Source organism: Aegilops tauschii, chromosome 4, assembly GCF_002575655.3.
Source record: "Aegilops tauschii subsp. strangulata cultivar AL8/78 chromosome 4, Aet v6.0, whole genome shotgun sequence".
Classification (NCBI taxonomy): Eukaryota; Viridiplantae; Streptophyta; class Magnoliopsida; order Poales; family Poaceae; genus Aegilops; species Aegilops tauschii.
Window position 1 is genome coordinate 207353865 of NC_053038.3, and position 27212 is coordinate 207381076.

Below are 27212 nucleotides of genomic sequence, written 5' to 3' on the forward strand. Positions count from 1 at the left end.
CTCGCCATGCAACTCTGGTGAAACTTCATTGCGGTTGATCACGCCGGTGCGGTAATCTTTCCTCCCGCATTGCCGTAGTTGATCCAAGTTGCCAAGTTAGGGTGTTTCGATCCGGAACTGCTCTTGTTCTTGACTCTGTTCTTAGGGCAGTTCATACCGACGCTATTTTCCTTGTTTTATTTCACCATGGTAGATCTTTAGGAATCACTAGGATTTGACTGTTATGGTTTGTAGATCTTCCTCGTACTTGTTCTCCTCGATCTAGGGTTCATGTGTGCTTATCCGAAAGATTAGATAGCCTATAATCAACCTTGATCATTCTATGGCTAGTATAATATCTATTGAGGATATCTTCTCTAAGACTACCATGAATTCCTATGTTCTTCCCAAAACATTCTTTTTCGCTCAAAATACCTTCTGTGCATGTTTATGAACCTACCCCATTTTCCCTCGTATCTATTCTTTTCACAGGTTGGTCATGGCATATAGTTCGGAAGAGTACTCACATTCTGAAGGAAAATTGCCTCAGCTTCCACCAAGCTCTGATCGAATGAGATTAATAGGAGGAAAACCTTCAAAGCCTCCCAAAGCACCAAAAAAGAAACATGAGTCTGAATCCGAAGAAGATAGTGAGGAAATTCCCTCTGCTCACAGTCAGCCCGAGGATGAATTGGTCACTGATGCCCTAACCCTCTTCTTTGATGGAAATCCTAAAAAGGGTGGTTGTGGTAGGGAAAAGAATAGAACTGCTGAAAGGTCTGATCCAGAAAGTTATAAAACTCCACCAGGTGAATCAGCAACTGAACGCAACAATAGGCTTCAAAGTATCCGCCTCCACTAGGCAAAGAAATGGTACAATTATGAAAATGTTCGCAAGAAGTACCAGATTCTGTTTGCCTTCACACCACCGTGGAATGACTGCATTGCTGAGAACTGCATCGGCACGGATGATGAAAAATTCAGAACACCACAGTCTTCAAACCCCGACTCCCTCAAAACTATCGCTGATTTTCCCGAGGAAGTGGCTAAGAGGGCGAAGGCCAAAGCCAAGCGTGATGCTAGGGAAGCGAAGAGAAACCAAGTTGAAGCTCAAAATGTCACGCTGACTCAGCAAGACGTCCAAAAGAAGAAGGATCGTGCTTCTGCCTCCAAGGGAAGCAAGTCCAGGAAATCTATTTCCCCTCGTGCTCCTCGAAAGAAAACCATTGTTAGGAAATCAAAGAAAGAAATTTCAAACTCGTCTGATGAGTCATCCAGTGAAGATGCTCCTGATGAAATTCCCATGTATGATCAATGTGCCATTCTCAACAAGCCATCCATGAGCCCCTCACCAGTGAAAGTTTTGCCCTCTCCAAGGATATCACCAAGGCATGCACCCATTCCCCTCATTGACAAACCTTCGGGTTCTACTGCTCCAAGATCTTTGACCACCCCTGCAGCAAAGAGAAAGCTGCAGTCTGAAGGAAAAGCTGATGCATCTGCTAAGAAGGCCAAACCCAATGTTCCTGCTTCCATAGAGGAACAGAAGTACGATTTCAATCTCATGATCAATGTGATTGAAAACACTGCATATGATGCAAAATCTGATGATATAAGTAGTCTGGGACTACCTGATGATGTTACCAAAATGGTAACGAAACATTTCATTGAGCTGAGGAAAATCTCCAAGAAGCTAAATCAGGCTGTCAAGGACAAGCAAGTCCTCGAGCAAATCAGGAGAGAGGCCAACACTGAATCTAAAAGAAATAATCTGAACAAAGAGATTGTTGAACTCACCAAGGCTCTCAGTCTCATGAGGAATGAGAAAATTGATTGGCACTCGCGGTTGCACATGGAGGTATCTCAGTTGTGTGATAGGAGAAACGAGGAGATTGACCGCAAGGCAGATCTTGCTCGAAGAAGAATCAAAGAAGAAAAATGTCAGAAGGCTAGAGCGAGAGTCAGCAAACCGAAAGAAAACAAAGATCGTCGGCTTCAGACTGTTGCTGATACTCCTACTCCCTTGCAGAAGATTCCACCATCCCCACCTCACGAGGATGAACCAATGCAGCAAGCTGACGATGTGGAGGTTATCATTCCTACTCCAGGAGCTCAAGAACAACCCGATATTGTTGATATCTTCCTACAAAAGACTGATGAAGGAAATGCTTCGCCTGAGCAGCAAGCACCAGTTGATGATGCTGATGAGGAAATTGAAGTTGAGAAGGAAGATCCATCGCCTTCGAGAAAATTGCAAGCTGAGCCCTCCAAATCTAATAAGGAGGAGACTGACAAGAATGAGGGGGAGCTAAATGCTTCCCACGCAAATCCACCCTGGTCACATCATCTGGTGCCCCTACCTAGATGGATGTTGATCCTGCTCCTCGTTCCACTACACCATAGTTGGAAGAGGAAGAAAAGAAATCTGCTGAGCCTATGGCTCAAGAAGTAATTGCTCAAATAGTTGTGCCCCAAGCATCTGAGAAAGAGGTTGTTGTGCCTCCAACCGAAGTAAATACACCGAAAGAAAAGGCCCTAGTGCGCGAAAGACAGAAAGCTGCTGAAGGAGTTCCAGCGAGCAAAAATGATAGTCAGTCAAGTGCCTCAAAGCAATATGTACAAGAGAAATCAAGGAAGCCTCATGCTCCTCTCAAGCCTATTTAGGAAGGTGTGCCTGCACCTGATGACATTTGGACCCGGATTATAGGTGAAGAGGAACATCTGAGAAACCCACAGGAAACCTTTCCTTTGTTTCCTGTTGAAGATGGCCCGAATGGCCCTGCCTTTAATGAGCAGGTCATCTTTTGGAACTTCCATTCTTCAGAACCAGCCCATATGATGAAGAAAGAACTTCCTTGTCACCTAGATTCTGGACAAAGGAATAGGCCGTGTATTATGCTCATATTTAGTATGGCAAGAATCACATTTTCAAGCACAAGATTCTGGATTTCGTAGAGCTCGAAAGTCTACCCTGTTTTCATCATACCATCGAGCAGATTAAACTAGTCTTCCTGAAGAGCTTCCTTCGTTTCAATCAAGGCTAGAATCGTGAAATGAGTCTTCAGTTCTATGCCACTCTTTATATCTCAGGAGACCTCGCAAACTGCAGTACTTGGATCCTCGAATGGATGACAGGAGAAGAAAAGATCAAATGTTCGGCTGACCAGTTCTTAGCACTGTTGAATCTTCCTTGGTGCGAATTTGATGCTGTTCGTGAACATGGACTGCACTATTGGGATGTATCTGAAGCTGAACTTCACCTGATGATGGACCCCAAACTTGTTGGTGATGAATGTATTGAAGCAAATCCAAAGAATCGGGCTTATGAGAACAAAGTGCTGTTCTATATCCCCTGCAACTCCCTCATGCCAACAAACAGGCCAGAAACCATTAACGGCATCGTGGGAAATGCTCTTCTACCCATAGCTTAGGGTATTCATTTTGACATTCCAGATCTTTTTCATTCGCAACCTAGCCTGCGCGGCTGATAGCCCTCAAGCTTTGAAGCCATATGCACCTTGTCGGAATCGGGGCTCCGCGGACCCAAGAAAGGTTCAAATCCGAGGTGCGCACGAAGAACCTTGGTAGGACACTGCTTGCCGCTCGCTATATCATGGCGATGCGCCGTCGTGCTCGAGCACGAAGGGAGAGGAATCGGGCATGGTAGTTGACCCAGGTTCGGGCCACCTTGTGGTGTAAAATCCTACTCCTGCTTTGTGGTGGATTGCCTCGCGAGGAGGATGACTATGAACTGCTACAAGGATGAACTGCCTCTCGAGGGTTCAAGAGTCGACCCTTCTCTACGGCGGAGACAAACCTATATTTATACTGGAATTGGTCCTCTTCCCTCATGGTTTAGGCGGGAAGGGATACATACAGTGGACAATTTTGAAGGGGGACAGGAGTACACCCTATCCTGACTAAAGGTGGTCTTTGCGTGCAAAGCCTCTGGTCGTGCCGCGCTGGTGGGCTCGGTGATGACCTCCATCCTACCGAGCTAGCGGTCCTGGTTTTGTTGCATTGGAATGGAAACCTTTGGGGGATTCCTTGGGAACCCGCGTACGTCCTTGCCTTCGTAGCAGCAAAGAGGAAACTGTCCTCTCCTACGCCCGCTGGCACCCTCCTGGTCTTGGTCGTCATGGCTCACGTCACCGCGCGCCTCGCGAGAGGGGTGCAAGCCTAGAGATATCCGCTCCTCGGGAGGCAACCTCGGGGGGCCACTCCTCGGGAGGCCTTGTCGTTTTTCGCCTCACGAGGCGGGGGCCCTCGCGAGGGTCTTGCTCACGAAGTCCTAATGTTGGACCGTGCCGGGCGGTCGATGGAGCCACGTGCCGTAGGCAGATGGGTCTGGGTACCCCTGATCCCAGAACCCCAACAGTAGCCCCCAGGCCCACGACGCGCTCAGCCTGGCTTCGAGGTGAAGGCAAAGAAGGGAGGGCGAAGCGACGCGGGCCCTAACCGCCTGCGGGGTAGGTTTCGACGCATGGCGCGCGACGGGACGCGGACGCCCCCACTTACCCATGCTGCCTCGGCAACCGCCTGGCCTAACAAAAAGCCTGGCGCATGCCTTGGGGCCATCATTGCTTCGAAGGTGAAGGGACGCCGGTTGTCCTTCTTCGGCTGCTTATAAGAGGGCGAAGGGAGCGGAGCTCCCAACCCATCTCTGTCTCCTCGTCTCTCTGCCACCAACCCTTGCCGTAGCAGCCATGGCGGATGTGAGGAGGTTCAATGCCGATGAGAAGGGCAAGGCACCACAGGAGGGGCCGGAACTGCCGCCGCCCAAGAGGGGGTGCGGCCGCCCCCGCAAATCTGCCGCAACGCCCGCGGTGGCTCCTCAGGGGCGCGAGCGCGCTCCACTGGCGGTCCGCACCGGCTCCGGCAGCCGCGAGAAGAACCCCACTTGCGGTAGTGGCACTACTAGAAAAAGGCTTACTAGTGGCGCACCAATTTTGCCTACTAATGGCGCACTACTGGTGCGCCACTAGCACCACGCCACTAGTATTTTTTACTAATGGCGCACCACTGGTGCGCCATTAGTATAGGCCATGGTGCGCCATTAGTATGCCTCCCAGGGGGCCATATTTACCCATGTGCTTTGCCATACTAATGACACATTGCGGGGTGATGCGCCATTAGTATCCTTTGGCATACTAATGGCGCACGTTGGGGTGATGCGCCATTAGTATCCTTTGACATACTAATGGCGCACGTTGGAGTGATGCGCCATTAGTATGTATATTAGGGATTTTTTTTTCTTTTCTGATATTTGCACAGATTACAAAATATATTATTGGACAGAATATAAACAGCACCACACAGCAACAGCAGATTCATCGAATACAATAGAAGATTAGTCTCCGAATACAATTCATCATATTAGTCTCCGAATTCAAAAGACCGAACAAAAATAGAACATTACAAGTCTCGAGACCGCGAGTAGCGAGTTTGTCTTCACATTACAAGTCGATATCGATCATCTAAACTACCATCACATAGAAGAGAGCTGCGGTCATCACGATGAGCATCATCGCGATGAAACTGGTCTTCATCCGGTTCCTCCAACGCTCCCTCCTCTCTCCCGCTAGATAGCGCGCGTATCTAGATTCCGCCTCCGCCCTAGTGGTGTACCCTTTGTAACTGTTACCGCTGAACGGTGAACCTGTCTCCAACACTCCTCCCAGTCGTCATAGACTCCGGGAACCTTACCCTTGTACACGACATACGACGGCATCTCTATGCACTAGCCAAACAACAGACAATACATAAGCAATATATAAGTATGTAACAAAAGGATCGGAAGAGAAAAGCAAGACATTAATAGCACGATTCATGGTCCTACTAATAAATAGCATCGATTACATCTAAGTTGAACGACTGTCCAAACCAAAGAGACATACAAGTTCATTAAAGTTTAATTACAACATGAGCTAATCAATGTTTTAGAACTACACATAGCATCACTACTTTTGACTCAACTCATGGGACCGGAGCGTGGATGAAGCCGCCGTCTGTCGTGATGGTCATGAAGTCGCGGGCGTTGTCAGCCTGCATTTGTAGCGTTGTGTCTATCTCACTGTTGGACGGTTGAAATTTGAGGTAGAACTGCCCTGAGGTACGAAGGACATCTTGATGGATGATTTCTGCAAACTCCGACTGGATGCGAAAGAATTCTTGTCGGATGTCCGCGTCCTGGATTGCCGCCAAGCTTGCGGCCCAATCTTTGAGATTATTTGGTAGCAGAAGGTGATTATGGTCCCATATGATCGCCCGCATGTGATGGAGGGCGTAGTAGGCATCCTTCTGACCGCCAGGCGGCTGCTTGACGCAGGGGAACGTCGTATTGTGGGTGAACACATGCCTGAACACATGCCTGCCGTACCTACGAGCTGGCCTCTTAAAGGTGCCTCCAGATGCGGCGTAGCCGGGGAGAGCATCATCAAGAACTTTCTTGATGTGTAGTCTATCTTGGAGTCACGGTCCGGGTCGAAATACGTGGCCATGGAATATTTCGGGCTTAAGAGGATGAGTGTGCAATGTGTGTCACTGCACAGAACACGGAATGTTAGAAAAAAAAGAACGATCGAAATCTAAGAAATCATATGTTACGGGGCAGTTAGGGGATGACTTACTCGGGAAAGTAAGGCACGAGGAAGTTATCCTTATCTGGGTTTGCCAGAATGACGCCTTCAAGGTGTGAACTCGCGACTTGCCGGTCCCCAGCGCTGCCCAAGATCTTGGCACGCATGTAGAAGGGGTCGACTATCACAATGTCCGGGGTCTTGTCTCTAATGATCCGCATCTCCATACTCAGCGAAAACAGCCGAACGAAGGTGTAGTGCAGCGGATGAAGGTTAAGCATAGCAAAGATGTCATCAAACCGCAGGACGATCGTACCCCCGACGGCGCTATCCACAAAGCCCTTGCCCTCTGGCACCTTGGCCACGAAAACCGGGTATGCCACATCATTCTCTCTGAGACGCCGCTTCTCCAAAGAAAGAACACTGTCATGCAGACTCCGCATAGCACCGGTTGCAGCATTGAGCATATTGGTCGGTAGCATCGCCCTACCCGCCACATGCACCCTCCTCGAGATATCCTTAGGTGAAGGTGGCCCGTCCTGAGCACGGATCGTACTCGGTGCCGGCTGGCTCGCACTGGCGCCCTTGTTAGTCTTTCGTTTCCGTCCCTTCTTCCTGATCTGCTGTAATGGGATCGAGTTCTGCTCACAGACCGCCTTCTTGAGCGTGTGGGGCTGATAATATTTCGCACCTCAACTATCTGAGGCTCGGTGAAGGCAGCAGCTGGAGGCGTCTCCTGAGAACTGAACGCCAGACGACGCCTGTTGCAATTGGGTTTCTCCGCCGTACCAGCTAGATCGCGGTCGTCTTTTTCAGGGTTGGGTTCTTGAGAAGGAGGCCCGCAGAACTCGTCACCGTACCCATGTTCGGCAAAGTACTTATCGACGTTGGAAAATGTACCGCCGTCGTCGTCGCCGTCGTCGTCGTCCGGATCCTGTGCCATATGCATGTACGGATCCTGTGCCATAGGGATGTCCGACATGTCCGGTAGCGTTGCGGCGTTCTTGCCATGGCTTGGCGCTGGCATGACTGGCGGTCTTGTCTGTGGGGTGGTGTCCCCCGCCCCCAAACGAATCTGGCTGTTCGGCCAAAGTAGGGGCCAGCTTACGCAGGCGCTGAGGGTCATCACATCATCTTCGTCGGCCCCAGCGGGTCAAATCGGAGGTAACAACTCGTCGCAGCCTGGCAGCACCCGAACCAGTTCAACCCTATACAAGCTTGGTGGCATCGGATTACCGTGGAACACGCGGTTGTCCGGTTGAACAATTCTGCCCTTGGCGACATCGACCAAATCGCCGCCCACGAAGTGCAGGAGAGTGCAAGGAACGTCGGCGGCGCCCTGCGAAAACATGTAGGGCGTCAGGGATGCCCAGTCAAAGGCAAGGAGATGAAGTCATCGGCCGAGAGGCTTAGTTACCGTGATGCCGTCGAGCTCGGCTAATGTCGAGGCACCGCCAACGGCGGGCGTGCAGCTGACGGAGGGGCCGCTTGCTGGCGAGGTGCCGGCCGGCGTACACCCGGGTGCATTAAGCTCCAATGCCCGTGCTGGCGCCGGAGACACGAATACCGCCTCCGCCGGAGACACCAATGGCGCCGCCTGCGTGTTGTGTGAGTTGCTGGCCGTGAAGCTGGTGGTGCGCCATTAGTAGTTTTGCAAAAAAAAACACTACTGGCGCACCAGGGCATAGTGCGCCATTACTAGTTTAAACTAGCAATGGCGCACTGTTCCCTGGTGCGCCATTAGTAGTTTTGCAAAAAAATAAAAAATAAAAAAATATAGTAATGGCGCACTGTGCCCTGGTGCGCCATTAATATGTTTGGAAAAATAAAAAAATTTGTTACTAATGGCGCACCTTGCGTCTGGTGCGCCATTAGTGTCTTTCACACTAATGGCGCACCAGACCGTGGTGCGCCACTGCTATATAGTAGTGGCGCACCACATGTCTGGTGCGCCATTAGTGGCCATTCCATCTATAGCCCTTTTCCTAGTAGTGTGGTCGCGGAGGCCGTGGCAGTCCTGGCCGAGGGGGGAGGCATGCGGTGGCCGCCCGGCCACCTCGACCGTGGGCTCATTCATCCGACATAGCCCGCCAGTTTGTAGTGTGGATGGAGAGCCCACCTCGCACTTGGCTCCAGCTCCCGAACTCCTTCACAGGGGAGCTGACGGCGGATGGGCCCATCGGACTGTGGCTGTAGCCAGACGGCTGCTGCAACAGGTCCTCGTGGGTGGAAGTCGAGGTCACTCCTTCCGGCTATGTTTACCTGACTCAGAGGTGGAATTCTCTCGCCCGTGCCTGCGGCCCGAAGGGGAGGCACACCCTCCACTTCAAGTTTTACGGGGCGATGATGCTCTTCGTCAAGGTCTTCGGGGAGGCCGGCAGAAACCTGGGATGCAGCCCGGAGAGCGACAACAGTGGCAGCGACCACCTCTCCTCCTCCGACGACAGCCGCTATGGCGGCGACGACGTCCTCGGTGGTGAACCCGCCCTTGGCAACGCCCACGGTGCCTCCAAATAGTGACGGCACTTCCTCCAGGGGAAGCGAGAGCGACGACGACTACGACGAGCCGCCGCGCAGCCGCGTCAAGGTGGAGGACGACTCCGACTAGGGGACAGTGATGTTGGAGCGTCAGGAGCGGTGGCCTCCAGGAGGAAGTTTCTTTTGTTTCTTTTTTATTTCCTGCATCAAACCATCAAGGGCCCCATGGGACCATGTAAGGAACCGTGGCGTTTGCGCCTTTATCTTAATGCCTCCAGCTTGTGTTTTAAGTTATGTTGGCGCCTCTCATTTGGTCTCGAGCCCCTTTTCCTTTGCGATAGCTTAGTGCTCTGTATCGCTGGGACCCAGTCCCCAGGCAAGCTTCTACCATCGCTGGTATGCCAGGTCGTGATGTCGTGTGCAAGGCCAGGAGGTGAGCGACCCGAGGCTCAGTAAGAGCTCCTGAGACGCGATGCTCAAGAGGTCCCCCTTGACACGCAAGCAGCTTTCGAGAGAGAAAGAGGTTTTTCGCCCAGACGAGATTGCGAAAACGAAGGTGAAGCATTAATAGTAAGGTTCACGCCCGGCGCGGAGAAGATGATTTAGCTTAGGGTGCTTGTGGCCTGCGAAGGATTCCTGCGTCACGAGGGTGCGCTTCCTCGGAGCTTGGCCCTCCGCTTTTGCTCTGAAATGAGTCAACACAAGTCCCGCTAGGGGTGCGTGAAAAGATTTCTGTCCTTTAATATTTCAAGCGAGGCCTGCACAGCTGGACTGCGCCCCTCTCCCCGTGCTCCCTCGCGAGGCTTTCCTCTCATTTCCTTGCTCACCAAGGTGCTCTACGTCCTCAGGGCCCAGCCCTCGAGTGGAGCTCAGCCGCCGCTGGTATGTCAGGTCGCAGTGCCTGGGACAAGGCCAGGGGGTGAGGGCCTGAGAGCCAGTAGGGGATCCTGAGGCGCGATGCTCAAGAGCCCCCTTTTAAAGTGCAAGCGGCTTGCACAAAAAGGATTGATTCGCCTCATGGGGGTTGCAAGGAAAGGGACTTTTGTTGGCGTCACGCGGCGTATGAAGTGATTTTACTTATCCTTTTGCGGATCAAACCGCTGCCTGACCAAGGCCGGCCCTCCTGAGGCGGTGGCACGTCACCCAGGTGTTGCTCTAGTGCTTGGCCAATTACAAGGTACAAGGGGTGGTGCGCGCTTGCTGATCTTCTCATGATTGTTCCGTGAGAAGACAAGGCACTAAGGACCTGGTGAGGTGACGTGCGCGGGGCCGGCCCACGAGCAAGAGCTCTGTCGCTTAGATTTATCGACGCTGCATGGACGGACCCGATCACAAGTGCCGAGCCGGTAGCCCCCTCTCATGCGACGTTTAGGAGGAGAGCTGCTAACGCGCGAGGCCCGTGGGGCAGGCCCTCCCGAGGCGATGAAGCACCAAGCGTAGGGTTAACAGTCACAACAACTCATAAAAGCATAACTGATCTTGAATACCTGAACAAAATGATGCAACTGCAAGGACGGACCCTAGCAGCCTGAGGATGATGCAGCCCGAGGGGCGCCCTCAATTGAACAAACAAAAAGTAACCTGGCACCAGTGTTGCAGAAACGTTGCGGTAGTCGAAGAAGCATGCCATGGAGGTTCGCTCCTCATGAGGATCCGGGGCCTCCTGAGACGCCACCGCCAAGTGTTGGGCCTCATGAGGCACCAGCGCGAGCTGCATGAACCGCTGGTACAAGGCACCGATGTTCAACAGGCTGAATGGCATGCAGACGTAGTTGCAGGGGAAGCCCCACTTCGGCCGACGCGCGATGGCCAGAAGAGGTCCTGCGAAGCGGCCCCATTGAGGCCCGGGATGTTGACACGGACGCGCAGCTCGCCACCCGATCAGGGGTGGTAGCTGTGCTGGCGGGACGTGCGGGGCGGCGCTCGCCACACATGGCTTGTGCTTCCAGAAGTTCCTCGATCACCTTGGTGATGAATTCTCATGCTCTGGGCGCCTCATGCCGTGCTCCTTGCTTGTGGGGGAGCGCGTTGAGGCACGCATCCAAATGGTGCCCGAGCACCTCCCTCGTCACACCGGTCAGGTCAGAGGCTCTCTAGACGGAAGCCCCCGAGCCTGTCCTAAGGGAGGCACCGGGCGCGCCTTCCTATGCGGGAGGAAGAGGCACCTTGGCAACAGGCGCGACGCCTGAGGCGTCTCCGGTAGGTGCCATCTGTGCCTCAAGACGACTCTATGGGAGGAGCTGCATATTCTTCACGGGGGTGGCCTTGGAAGGCATGATGCCGCCCTCGCCATTAGACTTTTCGGCTGCTGCGGCGCGATAGGCATGCTTAAGGGAGCCGACCGCATCCATCTCATCACAAGCGACAATGATGATGCCGCTGCACCCTGGCATCTTGAGGACGTTGTAGCCATGATGAGTAGCTGCCATTAACTAGGTGAGGGCAGGGTACCCAACGATGGTATTGTACGGGAGGCTGATGTGGGCCACGTCGAAGTCGATGGGTTCAATATGATAGTTGTTGCGCTTGCCGAAGGTGACAGGGAGGCGCACTTGTCCCAGGGGGACGGTGGAGCAGCCAGTCACCCCAGAGAATGGTCTAGTGGGCATGAACTGATCATAGGGTACTTGAAGCGTCTCGACGGAGAGCACATTGAGGCCAGAGCCGCCATCAATGAGGGTCTTGGTGATGGAGACATTGCTGATGGTGGGCGTGCACAACATGGGGATCTCTCCAGCAGTGGCCGCGCACCTGAGGTGGTCCTTGGAGTCGAAAGTGATGGCATACTACGACCACCTAAGGGGACATGCAACCTCAAGCCTCAGGAGGGCTGCATTCACCTCGCGAGAGAACTGCTTGAAGATGCGGTTTGAGGCGGGTGCCTGGGCACTGCCGAAGATGCAGGCAATCGCGCGGGGCTCCTGATAGCCCCCAGCCCAGCCGTCTTGGTGGTTGTCGTCATCCCTCCTTGCTGGTGGCGGCAGGGAAGGGAGTCCAGCGTTACCCCGAGGGCGGCTTCACGAGGCTGATAGCGCCACGCGCTGTCACGAGGCTGATCGCGCCAGCCACCCTCGTGAGGCTGGTCGCGCCAGCCTTGACGGGGGTTGCGGTTGTCCTAGTGGCCTCCGCCGCGGCCTCCTCCACGGACAAAGCCATGGTCACTGCGCTCGGGGCGGCGGCCCAGGCGCTCGTCCCGGAGCGCCCTAAGCTCCTGACAGTCGTCGGTGTTGTGAGTGTGCACATTGTGGAAAACGCGGAACGAGCAGCTATCCTTGGTGGGCTCGTCGCAGTCATGGCCACGCTTCAGTTAAGGCTCGGCCGCCATCACGGTTGGGCCTTGCACTTCACTTCCTTGGTCTTGGCCTTCTTGTCTTCGAGATCTTCGTCTGGGTGCTTCAGGAGGGAGAGGTGGCCTTCCTCTGCCCTAGCGCACTTGTCCGCCAGGTTGAACATCTCCAGCGCCGTACACAGATCATCGTGGATGGTGAGCTCCTCACTCATCTTGACGTTTGTGACGCCCTCGGTGAACGCCGAGATGATGGTCTCATCCGAGGCCTTCGGAATCTTGAGGCAGACGTGGGTGAAATGTTGAATGTACTTGCGGAGAGTTTCGCCAGGGCGCTGCTTCACACGCCACAGGTCGTTGATAGTGAGAGCACGGTTGCGGGTGCCTTGGAAGTTGGCGATGAACCACTCGCGGAGCTCATCCCATGAGGAGAATGACCCCTCCGGGAGGTGCATGAGCCAGGAGCGTGCGGCAGCCTTGAGAGCCATGGGGAACCAGTTTGCCATGACCTTGTCGTTGTCATGGCCGCCTCGATGCTCAATGCGTAGAGCTAGAGGAACTCCGTCGGGTATGGACACCATCGTAGCATGGGGGCAGCTCCGGCTTGAACTTGACAGGCCAGACCACCTGGCGCAACTCGCGGGTGAAAGCACGGCAGACCGTGGCGCTCATGGGCACGGCGCACGCTGGGGGAACGTGGTCCTGGCGCCCATGCGCTGCAGCTTCCTGAACGGCTCTGTCTTGGTGCTGGCGTGGCGGTGCGGGAAGCGCATGCGCGTCGTGCTGTGGTCGCTGCACCACCTGGCAGCCGGCCTCGTCCTGGGCCGGCGCCGGCGCTACACACGGTGGGTCACGTGGCGGCGCGTCACGCCGGGGCTCGACATTATTGCTACGTAGAGGAGGTGGTGGAGGTGCTCGCCGTGCGCCATGTCGCCCGCCCGAGGAGGCGGGGGTCGGAGCGAGTGGGAGAGCGTCAGGGCCTCGCCCGCGGCGTTGACGAGCTCGGTGATGTGGCCAAGCCAGGCATCATAGCCCTCGTTTGCAGGGCGGTAGCACATCAGCTCCCGCGCCATGAGAAGCGCTGCCTGCATGTTCACCAGCCCGCGGCAAGCATGAGAGGATGATGCCGTGGCCAGGGTGAGAGAAGTAGTGGCGGTGTGGCCGTCGCGCTACACGGATGGTGGCAGAGAGGAGTCCTGCTGCTCGTGGGCAGCAGGGTCGGCGGCAGCGTTAGCTGCGACAGAAATGGAGTTGCGGGGAGCGGCGCGGCCACCGGCACTGTCACGGCGACGCGAGCCGCGCGACGCTCACCACGGACTCGACAAGCGTTGTCCATGGAGACTGCAGAGCAAGAACAGGGGTGGAATGAAAGAGCTTCGGCGCATCCCTACCTGGCGTGCCAAATGTCGGAATAGGGGCTCCACGGACCCATGAAAGGTTCGAACTCCGAGGTGCGCACGAAGAACCTCGCTAAGCCACTTCTTGTCGCTCACTATCTCACGGCGCCGCGCCGTCGTGCTCGAGCATGAAGGGAGAGGAATCGGATACGGTGGTTTACCCAGGTCCGGGCACCTTGCAGTGTAAAACCCTACTCCTGCTTTGTGGTGATTGCCTCGCGAGGAGGATGAGTATGAAACGGTACAAGGATGAACTGCCTCTCGAGGGTTCAAGAGTCGACCCTTCTCTACGGTGGAGACTAACCTATATTTATAGTGGCCTTGGTCCTCTTCCCTCATGGTTTAGGCGGGAAGAGATACCACAGTGGCCAATTTTGAAGGGGACACGAGTACCCCCTATCCTGACTAAAGGTGGTCTTCACCTGCAAAGCCTCTAGTCGTGACGCACCGTTGGGCTCGATGATGACCTCCGTCCTGCCGAGCCAGCGGTCCCGGTCTTGTTGCATTGGAACGAAAACCTTTGGGGGATTCCTTGGGAACCCGTGTACGTCCTTGCCTCCTTAGCACCAAAGAGGAAACTATCCTCTCCTACAGCCCCTGGCACCCTCCTGGTCTTGGTCGTCATGGCTCACATCATCGCGCGCCTCACGAGGTGGGTGCAAGCCTAGAGATGTCCGCTCCTCGGGAGGCCTTGTCGTCATTCGCCTCGCGAGGCGGGGCCCTTGCGAGGGTCTTGCTCATGAAGTCCTGGTGTTGGGCCGTGCCAGGCCATCGATGGAGCCAAACGCTGGGCCGTAGGTAGACGGGTCTGGGTACCCCTAATCCCAGAACCCTGACACACCTTGGGTCATGTTTGCCATTGAGTAGCTCATTGAATCAAAGTTTCTCTGCCCACATATCCCGAAAGTTTATATGCCCCCAGTCCGCGACACTCTCCGAGTTGTGAAGGACATCGATAAAGGGAAGATATGATTGATGCTACTGGTTTTGCTTCCGTGTCTGCTTCTGCTCTGAAAGTCAAGAAGGCATAAGTTGAAATCCCTCGTGAAGAAAATCCTTCATTGTATGAGATTTGTCTTTACAATTAGCAAGCCCTGGAAAGTCATATCAAGCTCGACCAGAAAGTGAAACTGGAAATGATGACTGAGATAAATATGCTTCACAATTATGCTCGCCAAACTCTCCTGCATGAGAAAGAACAAAAGAAGTGCTCCTGGACCCTTCTGCGCAAGCATTATTCTCACAAACAACTGTCTGCAAAGGGTATCAAGAAAGAATATGATTATCTGGAGTTATTTGAAGTTCCTCACATCCGAAGGCAAACCCCAGTGCTTCCTCAGCGTTCCGCCTCCATCGACCTGCTGTTTGTTGAACCAGATGATGATCTCGAAGACACAGCTGGGACATTTATCTTCAAGCCAGATGCACCCCGTGCTGCTACTCCCGTAGCTGATCCCGAAGGCCATGCTGCGTCTCCAACTCCTGCTTCGACCTCGACCATCGCTCGCTCTGCTTCGCCGAGGAGTGCGAATTCTGATTTTGAGGATTCTACGAACGAGTAGTTCCTCATATGCATTCTCTTTCCTTTTTGACAATTGCTGACAAATGGGGGGAGAAGATACTTGAGTGATAGATAAGCGGGTTATTTGCAGGGTGTTTCCATTCGCCTTTTGCTTTTCCTCGAACTATTTTCTTTTGGAACTTGAAGCACCGCCTGTGGTGTTGGAATACTTGGTCGTCATGTATCATTAATAACCCCCCCCCCGCAACGCTATTTGCTTCAAATTCTTTGTTTGCAGGTGAAATCAAAAGCTTACTTCCTTGCAACAATTACCCTCGATACTTATCTATCATGCAGGGAAAGTAAAAGCAGTTCAAGGAGTATTGGAAATCATGCTTCTCTAGAAGAGATATCTCACTCCTTGAAACTATATGTGTCTTATGGTTAGATATTCTATAATTATTATCTTTGGCTATCTAACCTTGTAGAAGAAGAAAGTTAGCTTGAGATTGGACTTCTTGCAAATCGAAAGCAAATTCTCTCTATCTGTCTATTAAACTGTTTCTCCTCGCATATCTCCATCGTATCATCCTTGTTGCAGGAAAACCTTGTTTGAAGCATATCTACTCCGAGAAATATACCTATGATTCCCTTGCTCTTATTGTCCTCGAGTATCTAACTTGCAGGGAACTTATATCTCGTGTGGATTCAAACTGTGTTCTGAGCAAATGCTCATGGCTTATCCTTCATCACAAATCATTTCAAAGTACTCACCCTATCTAACAAATCTTTTTCAAAGGTTGTGCGTGACAGGAATTACCTCAGACACTATCGAGTGCATTGAAAGAGACCACAAATGAGATTATTTGTCAATGTCACTCATACGAAGATTCACCTCGCTACCTTCTGATTTTATCTCCTATCCATTCTCCAAAGTGATGAATATCTTCGTAATTATCTTTCGTCTTGCGTTATCCTTCACATTCCATTCCATTCCATTCAGTTCTCTATCTTTTGATGTGTTCTGTTTTGTAACAATCGTCCAAAAAGGGGGAGATAGTTGCTGCAATATTTGCCCTCCTGTGTTTCGGAGATTGTTGACAGAAATAGGCATGGACTGATGTTTTTGCTAGTGCACACAGAGAGAAATAGTCCATGCAGAACCGAAGAGAATGATGTTTCCGGTGTCAAGTTCGAGGAACTTCACCAAAGAATATATGTGTTGCAGAAAAGAATGAGCTACATTTGTTGAATACATGTAGGCGAGAAGATTGATGTGAAGGAGTTAACCCCTCACAAATGTATTGCTGATGTGAAGCAATTGGTTCGGAGATTCTGTCCGAAGAAATATGACTGCAGCGAACGGAAGTCGAAGACAAAGTGAAGATGTAGTATTCATTTCGTTGTTCTTATTTCATTCATTTGAGTCATAGGACCTCCGTACTATTAAGAGGGGTATAGGTTCTCGAAGCTTAGATCCGCTGTGATGCTTAGCCCAAAATCTATGCGAGACTGAGATAAATCTCTTTATGTTTCGAATATTTAACTCTCAGTAGTAGACGTTGTTCTTCATGCTGCAGGAGATATCTTTTGAACTGAGGAGTTAGCATTACTTGCTCCGCAAGGAATGTTACCACTGTGCTGAATTTCAGACCGTTGGACTCGTGTCATTCGGCCATTGGGTGATCCACATGTCTAATTTGGTCTTTCCCTTCACTACAAAAAAGACACATCCGTGACATTTTGGGCCGAACGAATTTTTTTCCTGACATGCTTATGCCACTTCTATGACGATAATTGTGACAAAACCCGGTATCATCATAGATGTGGTGGGCTCCTACTTCTATGACAAAAAATCATGACATAAAATGGGCTTTTTGTCCTGGGCGCGCCGGAGACGCAGCTGCATGACATTCTTTGGGCCGTCCATGACGGAAAAAACGTGGTAGAAGCGAGGGCGAGGAAAATATCGGGGTGTTTCCGGTTACGGTGGGTGGTCGGTGGCCGAGCGATGCGCGTTTCTCTCGTACACATACGCGTGTGGGTGCGAGGCGTTGGGCTCTAACTGAACCCAAGCGAGGCGTTCGCCTACTGAACCCGAGCGATTGCACTACAGGCTACACGTTACTGAACCCGAGCGATCGATCGATGGCTGTTAACTGAACCCGATCGAGCAATTCCTTCGCTACTGCTGCTAACTGAAGCCGATCGAACCCTGCTGCCTCCTTCCCTTGATGAACAGTGAGCGTTGTTGGGGGGGGGGGGTTGGATGAACAGTTCCTGGTGGGGAGTTGGATGAACAGGACCCCATGGTAGTAGAGGCCGTTGCCGCTGGATGAACAGGACCCCGATCGGTCAAGCCGGTTGGGGGTGGATGAATAGGACCCCGTGGAGGGCTGGATGAACAGGACCCCGTGGAGGGCTGGTTGATTAGTAGCCGGTGGAGGGCTGGATGAATAGTAGCCCATGGAGGGGTGGTTGAACAGGCCCCCGTGGAGAGGGCTGGTTGAACATTAGCCGGTGGAGGAGCGGTGGAGGCTGGATGAACAGTGGCTGGTGGAGGCAGGAGGGGAGACGCCGTGGATGAAAAGTCACAGGTGGAGGCTGGAGGAGGTCGACGGTGATGAACAGTAGCCCGTGGGGGCAGTTGACGGTGGAGATGAACGGTATCCCGTGGAGTCCCGTTTTGCGGTACGCCACACCCCTCCCGATGAATAGGACCCCCGTTTCGACCATAGCGCTCCAACACAAGTCCGTTTCCTCCATTTTGCGGTACGCCACACCCCTCCTGATCAACAGGACTCCGTTTCGATCATAGGAGGTCCAAGAGAAGTCCGTTTCCTCTGTTTTGCGGTACACCAGACCCCTCCCGATGAACTGGATCCCGTATCGACCGTGGCCGGTCGAACACAAGGCCGTTTCCTCCGTTCTGCGGTATGCCATGCCTCGTTTCTATCGGCTGTTCCGTCCAAGCCGGTTGGCTCCCGATGAACACGACGTATTCCGTTGCCTCCCGATGAACATCACGCATTCCGTTGCCTCCCCATGAACACGACGATGACGCAGTTTCTCTGTTCCGACCCAGCCATGTACATGAGCCCTGGCCGTACGTATGCGCGAGTAGGCGTTCGAGACCCCGCCCGTATGTACGTACGTGGCCATATTTACTTTCTTGGACCCTGGCCGCTGTACGTACGTGTACACGATATTAACGGGACTGCGTGACATGCTACGTGCGCGCCTCTACTATGACACGTGCCCTCCCTTACACGGCCATGGTTCATCGCTGCAGCCTGCAGACAGACCGATCGACCAGTATGTACGTATACGTTCACCCAAAATGACAACGCTACATACGCTTCGACCAGGTGGGTCCCGACTATCAGGCACTTCCTTGCGTGAGAAGATATACCTGGTGGGTCCCAGCAGTCAGGGGGCGAATCATTTTTTTGCCCGTAATATGGACACACTTCCTTGCATGCGAAGATGTAGCTGGTGGGTCCCAGTAGTCAGGGGGGAAATGTTTTTTTTGCGAAATACGGTGGCCCGTTCGGTGGGTCCCTGCTGTCAGGTGGAGGAATCATTATTTTCCGCGTAATAAGGAGGCACTTCCTTGCTGCGGCCATGGACCTAGCTGTCAGCCTCTCCACGTACAGTACTCTTCTGATGGAAGTCGTTCATTGACCACGCCGCGCCGAGAGCACCAAGGCGGTGGACGACGGCGAGGCCTAGGAAGGGGATGAGGCGGAGCCGGGGAAGACACAGTAGTGGATGTGTCAGGACCCCGATTCTAAGTCACACCGATCTAGCCTGTAACACCTCATATCACTTTGCGGCCTCACGCACGGTATTCCCACGGGTGTCGCCTTACCATGGCCCGGGACCGTTTGCGCCTTTTGGCTCACATATATGATAGTGTCGCTAGCATCCATATGACAGAGAACCCGAGCCGACATGGCTAGTCGTGAACCCAAAGCGGCACTAACGTATGGGGACATGCATACATGAATCAACATCGAACGTGTCGGTCAGCAGCGTGTGAATCCGGGCTGTAGCACTGGGCTAACAGGACTCCGGGAACCCGGGCTGTAGCAGGCTAGGCAGGACTCCGGATGTCACCGCGTGACATTTCCCCAAGGGACAGACACAGGAATGAAGTGAATCACATGCCGGCCAGTCAGGTGTCCGGAGCAGTAGTGCTGGGCTAGCAGGACTCCGGTGAACCGGGCTGTAGCGGACTACTATGGCTCATGGAAGCACAAGACTACATTTCCCCATAAGAGAGGCTACCAAGGATAAACAACTAGGTTGTCGGATCCCACACATACCAAGCATTTCAATCATACACGCAATATGCTCGATATGTGTAAATACAACATGGCATCACAACATAACTCTACGACTCAAGTACTTATTCATTAGGCTCCGAAGAGCCAGATATTACAAACATGGGACTCTCGACCCAGCATTCAGAGCATACAAGTCAAACACATGCGGAAGCTTAACATGTCTGAGTACAGAAAACTATAAATGAAAAAGGCTGAGAAGCCTGACTATCTACTAGATCCTGCCGAGGGCACAAGATCGAAGCTGAGATAACAAGCTAAACGTCGAAGTCCACACGGAACTACTAGCGAGACTGAAGTCTCTCTACAAAAACATAAATTAAGCAAACGTGAGTACAAATGTACCCAGCAAGACTTACATCAGAACTAGCTACATATGCATCGGTATCAACAAAGGGGGTGGTGGAGTTTAACTGCAGCAAGCCAGCTTTGACTCGGTGGCTATCCTAGCTACGACTGCAAGTAACTCTTTTGAGGTGGCGCACACGAGTCCACATATTCATCATATCAATACTCCACTATGGATCCGCTCCCGTCTCCCTATGAGAACGCCATCCATAGCACTCACGCTTATCTTGCGCATTTTAGAGTATCCACTTTCACTTGTCTATGAACTGTTATAGGCAACCCAGAAGTCCTTTACCGCGGACACGGCTATTCGAATAGATCATATTAACCCTGCAGGGGTGTACTTCGTCACACATGCTCTCACCACTTACCGCCGTTTACACAGCATGTACTCGACAACCTTCAAGCGGAAGCCCAGCGAGGGTGTCGGCCACAGCCTACCTAAACGCTCAAGTCTCTAGTCCAGGTTTATTGCCTATTCAGGTTCCATCCGCAGGGAGTCCGGCCGAGGTTTCCACATACGGCCCCGAACGATGTGTGCATGGTTCCCGAGACACCAAACGGGCGACTCGGTACACCGGGCCACGAGCCTACCGCATCACAGCCCACCCCTCGGGTCAGCGCTGCGCACGGCCTCCAGCATACTACAAACACCAGAAACTACTTGCAACTCCTAGACAGAGGACAAGGGTGATTAAGAAGCCGAGAGGGTCCATTGGTTTCGGGCCCAATGCGTGGTAGTAACTGTTTCATGGATCACAAACACAGAACTCAGTTCCCGAGGATGGCTTCAATGAGACAACCCACCATGTACTCCTACATGGCCTCTCACCCCTACCTTTACCAAATCGTGTTCACACACTTAGCTCACACACAGTAGGACATGTTCATCACTGCTCCAATTCATCCCCGATGAATCAGACCCGACTCAACTCTAAGCAGTAGCAGGCATGAAAAACAAGCATGAATGAGTAGGCACATCAGGGCTCAAACAACTCCTACTCATGCTAGTGGGTTTCATCTATTTACTGTGGCAATGACAGGTCATGCAGAGGATAAGGGGTTCAACTACCGCAGCAAGTAACAGATGAATCGTTGTTGTCCTAATGCAGTAAAAGAGAGCAGGAGCGAGAGAGTGGGATTGTATCGGAATGAACAAGGGGGTTTGCTTGCCTGGCACTTCCGAAGATCATATAGCTCTTCATCAGTGTCATAGAACTCATCGTCGGAACCACGTCTATCGAGAGGGGACAACCACCGCCAAACAAGGAAGAACACAATCAATGCAACGCAACAATTATGATGCATGCTAAGACATGGCAATATGAATGTGTTTTGGCTAATGCAACTACAAACAGATGGGTTCGGGTCATTTTGAACCAAAGGTTCAATCCCAAACTCAAATTATGAATTTAAATAGTGCCTTATCATGTTTTGAACTAAACAGCAAGGTTAAGTTGTTTAGACATACATGAAACCAGTACAGATGGATAGATTGGATTTTTCTGATCATTTTTCATATATAAATCTTTTCAATCTGAGTTATAGATTATTTTCTATGATTTTTTAGAAGTTTGCTACATTTCCTGGAATTTCCTGTATAAAAATAATGCCAGTAATTAAATTAATGCGTCAGGGTGACGTCAGCTGGTCAGCGGGGTCGTCCAGGTCAAACCTGACGTGTGGGGTCCACACGTCAGTGTCACTGTTAGTAAACTAACTAATTTAGAATTAATTAAAAGTTAATCCAGGTTAATTAGCAGGCGGGCCCCACTTGTCATTGACTCAGGGGAGGGGGTCAGCCTGGGTCAAACGGGGTCAACTCGCCGGCGTTTAGCCGCCGGCGAGGCCAGACGAGGCGGCGAGCCACGGGTTTGCCCTACAGGGCGCCGTTTGGCGCGAGGAGCACAGCTACGGGATGCGGACGATCGTCCGCATCCAACCGTGGGGGTGGCGCGGCCGAGGAGTGGCCGGAGTGGCGCCGGCGACGAGCTCGGCGACGGCGCGTGCGGGTGAGCTACGTGCAGTTGCTACGGAGCTCGAGAGCGAGAACGAGAAGGGGGAGAAGGTAGCAGAGCTCACTGCGGTCACGTAGAAGCAAACGGCGCGGTCGGGGACGGGCTGACGACGTCGGGAGGTTGCCGGCGACCTCGGAGCAGAGGCGGCGAAGTCGAGGGTGCAGGGGGCGATGCAGGCCGTTCGGCGTTGCCTGACTCGGCTGAGAGGACGAGGGCGTCGAGACGGAGCTGCTGGACAGCACGGGAAGGCGAGGGGAGCACGGTGGCTGCGAGGTTCACGCCGGCTCGAGCTCGGCAGCGTCGGCCATGGCGAAGGCGAGGCGAGGGAGAGGTGCAGGGGGTGAATGAGGTGTCGGGGCGGTCGAGCGGGCGACGTGGGCGTCGTCCAGATCCTCCAGAGGCGCGGGCGGCAAGCAGGTGACGCCGTGGCGCGCGCGGCAGCGTCGCGGTGTCCCTCCTCTGCCTACTGGCAGAGGTGGGGGATGACTGGCACGGCCGGGTGGGCGGGGCCTCTGCTGGACCGCGGGTGGGCGCCAGGTAAGTGGCCTCTGGCCTTTCTCTCTTTTTTTATTTGTTTATGTTTTCTAATATTTTGTAGTCTTTAGGGCTTTATTAAAAATACTTAGACACTTCCAAAAATCATGAAACTACTCATGATCACTATTGGGAATATATCCTACAGTAAACATTTTAGTTTATGATTATTTGAGCATTTAAAATATTTAATAGCATTTAAATGCCCAAATGCAAATAGAGTATGATTTAATCCAGAGCCCAAATATGTCATGGAAAAATGTGCATCACCTCTGGTTACTGTTTCCAGCATTTTCCAAGAATGATGAACATTTTTGAAAGCCATTTGGATTTACTGGAATATTTTGGTTGAACCTAGTGAATTCCTTTAATGCTAGGGTTTAGGCAATCCCCATTTCAAGTTTCTTTCAAAGTTTAAACATGATGCACACATGAAGTTAGCCTAGTGCAATGTCAGAAGCTAGGGATGTGACAACTCACCCCCACTAAACAAGAATCTTGTCCCGAGATTCAAGTCGTGAGGTAAGAAGACAGAGGGACAGAAGCTAACACAGTCTTCACGATCCAGATATCTTTTTCGAGGATGTTGATTCATTGCATCCCCTTGATCTCAACGTTTTGCTTTGAGAACTACATCCAACATGACAACGAGTAGAAATGGAGAATTTTTAGAAGAATCAATCTTCCTGAGGTTCGAGCAACTTAGGATCATCTTAATGATCACAAGATCAACTCACGGAATGGGACATAGAAACATCTCTGGAGCTGAGAGGCAAAACATGCATCAGGAGGGACGGAAGAAACAATTTGACGAGGGTTTCAAAGTAGCAAGGAAAATTGCCATGATTCGATAACGGGGCACCTTGGGGAAGGTGACTCGTAGAATTATTACCTTAAGTGGCAAAAAGAATTACTTTTGATATAGAGATCATTGAAACTCTTTATACCAGCTTAAGGCAAATCACAACAATCGTTTGGCGGAGTTCGAAGGAATGACATACTCGGACTAGAATGGATGATGTGAACTACCTTGTTGAAGACAATGCAAGGGATGATTTGCTTGCGCGTGCTCTCAAGAACTTGAGCATTTCCATATTCATCAAGGTTTTACCAATATCCGTGTCGAGGATCCTGGCAACACAACATACTACCATGATGAATAGTGATGGATGATGCAGATGCAAAGGAAGATAACACCTTCTAGGATTTCACCTTAGCGAGGCCAAGGGGACGAAATCTGAATGATCGACCGAGAGACATTTAGCACTCCGCTTCTAATGTTCTCCTTGATGTGCTAGTGCAACCCATTTATTAAAATGGTTTGGTACGTAGAACATCAAGTAAAAGGTCGGACTTCAGGAGCACAAGAATCCATAAGGAATATCTACGGAAGTAGAATCTTACGAAATCCTTATGGAGAGGTGGCCGACTTCCTCAATCAAGATACTATAATAATAGGTCTTCCGGTTGGGTGTGTTGGCCACGACATCCACTCTACCGGTTACTGAGAGACCAATATTATAGCACTTGGGAAACATTCCAACCATCACATCTGCCCGAGATTCAGATCTGGTTGGTGGCAGGATATTCCAGACTCATCGAGTCTAGGAAGAAAAATGAAGGTTTGCAACACAAATCGACGAGATGACGTTGCGAGATTCTCAGGGGATGAACTACGATAGCAAGCTCCAAAACATGAGCTGGTTCTGCTACAACATGTGAACACGCTGTCCCAGACAAGCATGACCACATAGTAGTCTTAGAATAAAACACTACCGAGTTCTGATTAGGAACCATCATTGCGGAGAGCGAAGTCATGCGCATGTACTTTTGGGTCCTTAAGGAATAGCACTTAAGAACTTCTTTTCCTTGAACAAATCAATCAGTGGCTTGGTGTGCTAGGGATTCATATAGAATGAAGGTTGCAAGTCTCCAGACCAAAGAATACTTCGCACATATGCATGACTGACTTGGGATGATTCCAGAGGAAGCGAAACAAACTTTCTCAAGTTCACGGCGGCAACTTGCATCATATGCACGTGAACTAGAGGAAGTCACTTCTTCCATCAAAACATAAACTTCATGATCTAACACGAGGAAGATGCTTTCAAAATTTTCCAACACTAACTTAGATGTTCAACCAAATCATGCAGGAGATAAGGATGTTGTCGATGGGCTCAACAACAAACCATCTAGGCTTCCATATAGATGGAATTCCACAATTAAGTGAACACGGTGATAGCATTGGTCAGACCAAAAGATGTAATGGTGTATGCTCGAGGAATCAACCACGAGTAAGACAACATTACGAACATCGTTGGTTCTGATTTGATTTGATGATAGCCCATACTCAAATCAAAGTTTGGTTAAGATGATAGGTCCATTAATTGATCACGAGGACCAATCGATGAAGAAATCATCTTTCTACAACACACAACACAAGATATCCCTTTGGAAATGAACTAAGTTAGACAAGTTTTTATCTTCCAACTCTCCAAGTTGTTGTTTAGCTTGACCAACTAGCTGAGGGATATCCAACACAGATTCTTGGAGAATGGGTGGTTTGGAGGAAAACCAACATGATCACGAACTCAACATAGCGGTCAGGTGACAACCTGGTAATACATCCGAGAAGATATTCGGAACATCACGAACCACCGATATGTTACTAAGCTCGAGAACGATCTTGCTTTTCAGAGCAAGACGATATGACCGAATAAGAAAGGACTGACACTATCCTAACTCATTGATCGAAAAGTGCACCGGGAATAAGGACTGGGTAGCACGATCAACCTTAGGATGTGATTCAGTAACCAACACGCTAAGGATGAAATTATTGTCCTTTAACTACCAAGCAACAGAGTTGCTAGGAGTATAGATTTCACACATCATAGTTCACCTGTCGGCATTCCGGTTGTGACAACACGGAACCGAGGAATGAGCAATGATGGCGAGAAGTATCACTGCGTTAAGAATTCATGAGAGATGGTGCAATTCTCATGACAATTCTGACATAAAGGGGGTAATACTCCGAGGTAGAACAGAACAAAAGCTGGATTGGCATTTTGATCTGCGGAATACAACTACTTTGACCAATCCAAGAAATGGATAAGGTACTGGAGTTTGTTTCTCCTAGTCATTCCGGAATAGAATGGCTTGACGGACCACAAGAATAATAGGCATTGATAACACGAATGCACAACTAGTCCTGACTATCAATTGATAGACGAAGGTCGGAATACGACTGAAGAGGGACAACTCAAAGGAACATATAACTTTCTGAGTTGTGGATGCATAGATTAGTATGTCGAACCAAGTTCAACAAGTTTCTTCTAGATAACCCATGCAGAAAGGTAGGACTGGCAGAGTCACAATATGAAAGGAGTACTCCTCAAGGGCACCCTGGTTGTGATCTTTTGGTTCAAAAGAACTCCTGCCAAGAATGGTTCATGGTATTTGGAAGAACGATATACCACGGACCTCGAAGACTATCACAAAGGTTACTAATATCCTAAAGGAACGAGCAAACACTAGCTACACGAATTAAGTAGAGTGAATCTTGGGTTCAAGAACCCAGAAATAGAATGCCTACTAACTAAATGGCATCACGGGATGCTTTCGAGAATAATGGCCAGAATCCGCACACTGGGAATGCAAAGCATTGCTAGATTACTAAGTGGTTCTCTTAGACGACTGGGGTCATAATAATAGCTCCAACATATATGACGAGGTAACGGAGTACCTCAACACACTGGTTAGTGTGATTAATCTGGCCCAAGGAACGTCGGGAACGGAAAGAAGGGATTTGCAAATGCATCAGACTATTTAGAGACCCGGGATGACTCAGACAGCATAATGGCTGTAAATGCTCAAAAAGATTTAAGACATCCTGCAAAATGGTGGCGTAACCACTCGATCATCACAATATCAAGAATTTGAGGCCAGCTATGGATACACGGAAGTAGTAGGAACTGAAATGAAGCTTAAATCCAACAGTCCTATGAGTCTACGGATTAGTAACACGTGATCCTAATAGAAAGATGAGAAGCCTAGTTCTTAATCCCCGTAGAAGAGAAGAGGGTGACTCAGATCAGAAGGGCATAAGGTAAAGGAGTAAAAAGAGGCTTACGTTCCCTCCCACAATCAATTCCCTCATATAACTAAAGCATTTCTAGACTCAACTTCGACCAGTTTGGCTTCGTAAACCTACATGCAGTCAGGCTCTGATACCAAAGCTGTCAAGACCCCGATTCTAAGTCACACCGATCTAGCCCGTAACACCTCATATCACTTTGCGGCCTCACGCACGGTATTCCCACGGGTGTCGCCTTACCATGGCCCGGGACCGTTTGCGCCTTTTGGCTCACGTATATGATAGTGTCGCTAGCATCCATATGACAGAGAACCCGGGCCGACATGGCTAGTCGTGAACCCAAAGCGGCACTAACGTATGGGGACAAGCATACACGAATCAACATCGAACGTGTCGGTCAGCAGCTTGTGAATCCGGGTGTAGCACTGGGCTAACAGGACTCCGGGAACCCGGGCTGTAGCAGGCTAGGCAGGACTCCGGATGTCACCGCATGACATTTCCCCGAAGGGACAGACACAGGAACGAAGTGAATCTCATGCCGGCCAGTCAGGTGTCTGGAGCAGTAGTGCTGGGCTAGCAGGACTCCGGTGAACCGGGCTGTAGCGGACTACTATGGCTCATGGAAGCACAAGACTACATTTCCCCATAAGAGAG

General features: G+C 51.1%; 1 protein-coding gene across 1 annotated transcript; it reads right to left on the reverse strand.

Annotated features, from left to right (window-relative positions):
* Window positions 1–12359: 12359 nt before the first annotated feature.
* Window positions 12360–12809, reverse strand: LOC141021763 (uncharacterized). Its single transcript, XM_073497618.1, has one exon. It carries the CDS (start codon window positions 12807–12809, stop codon window positions 12360–12362), a length of 450 nt encoding a protein of 149 aa, XP_073353719.1.
* Window positions 12810–27212: the final 14403 nt, after the last annotated feature.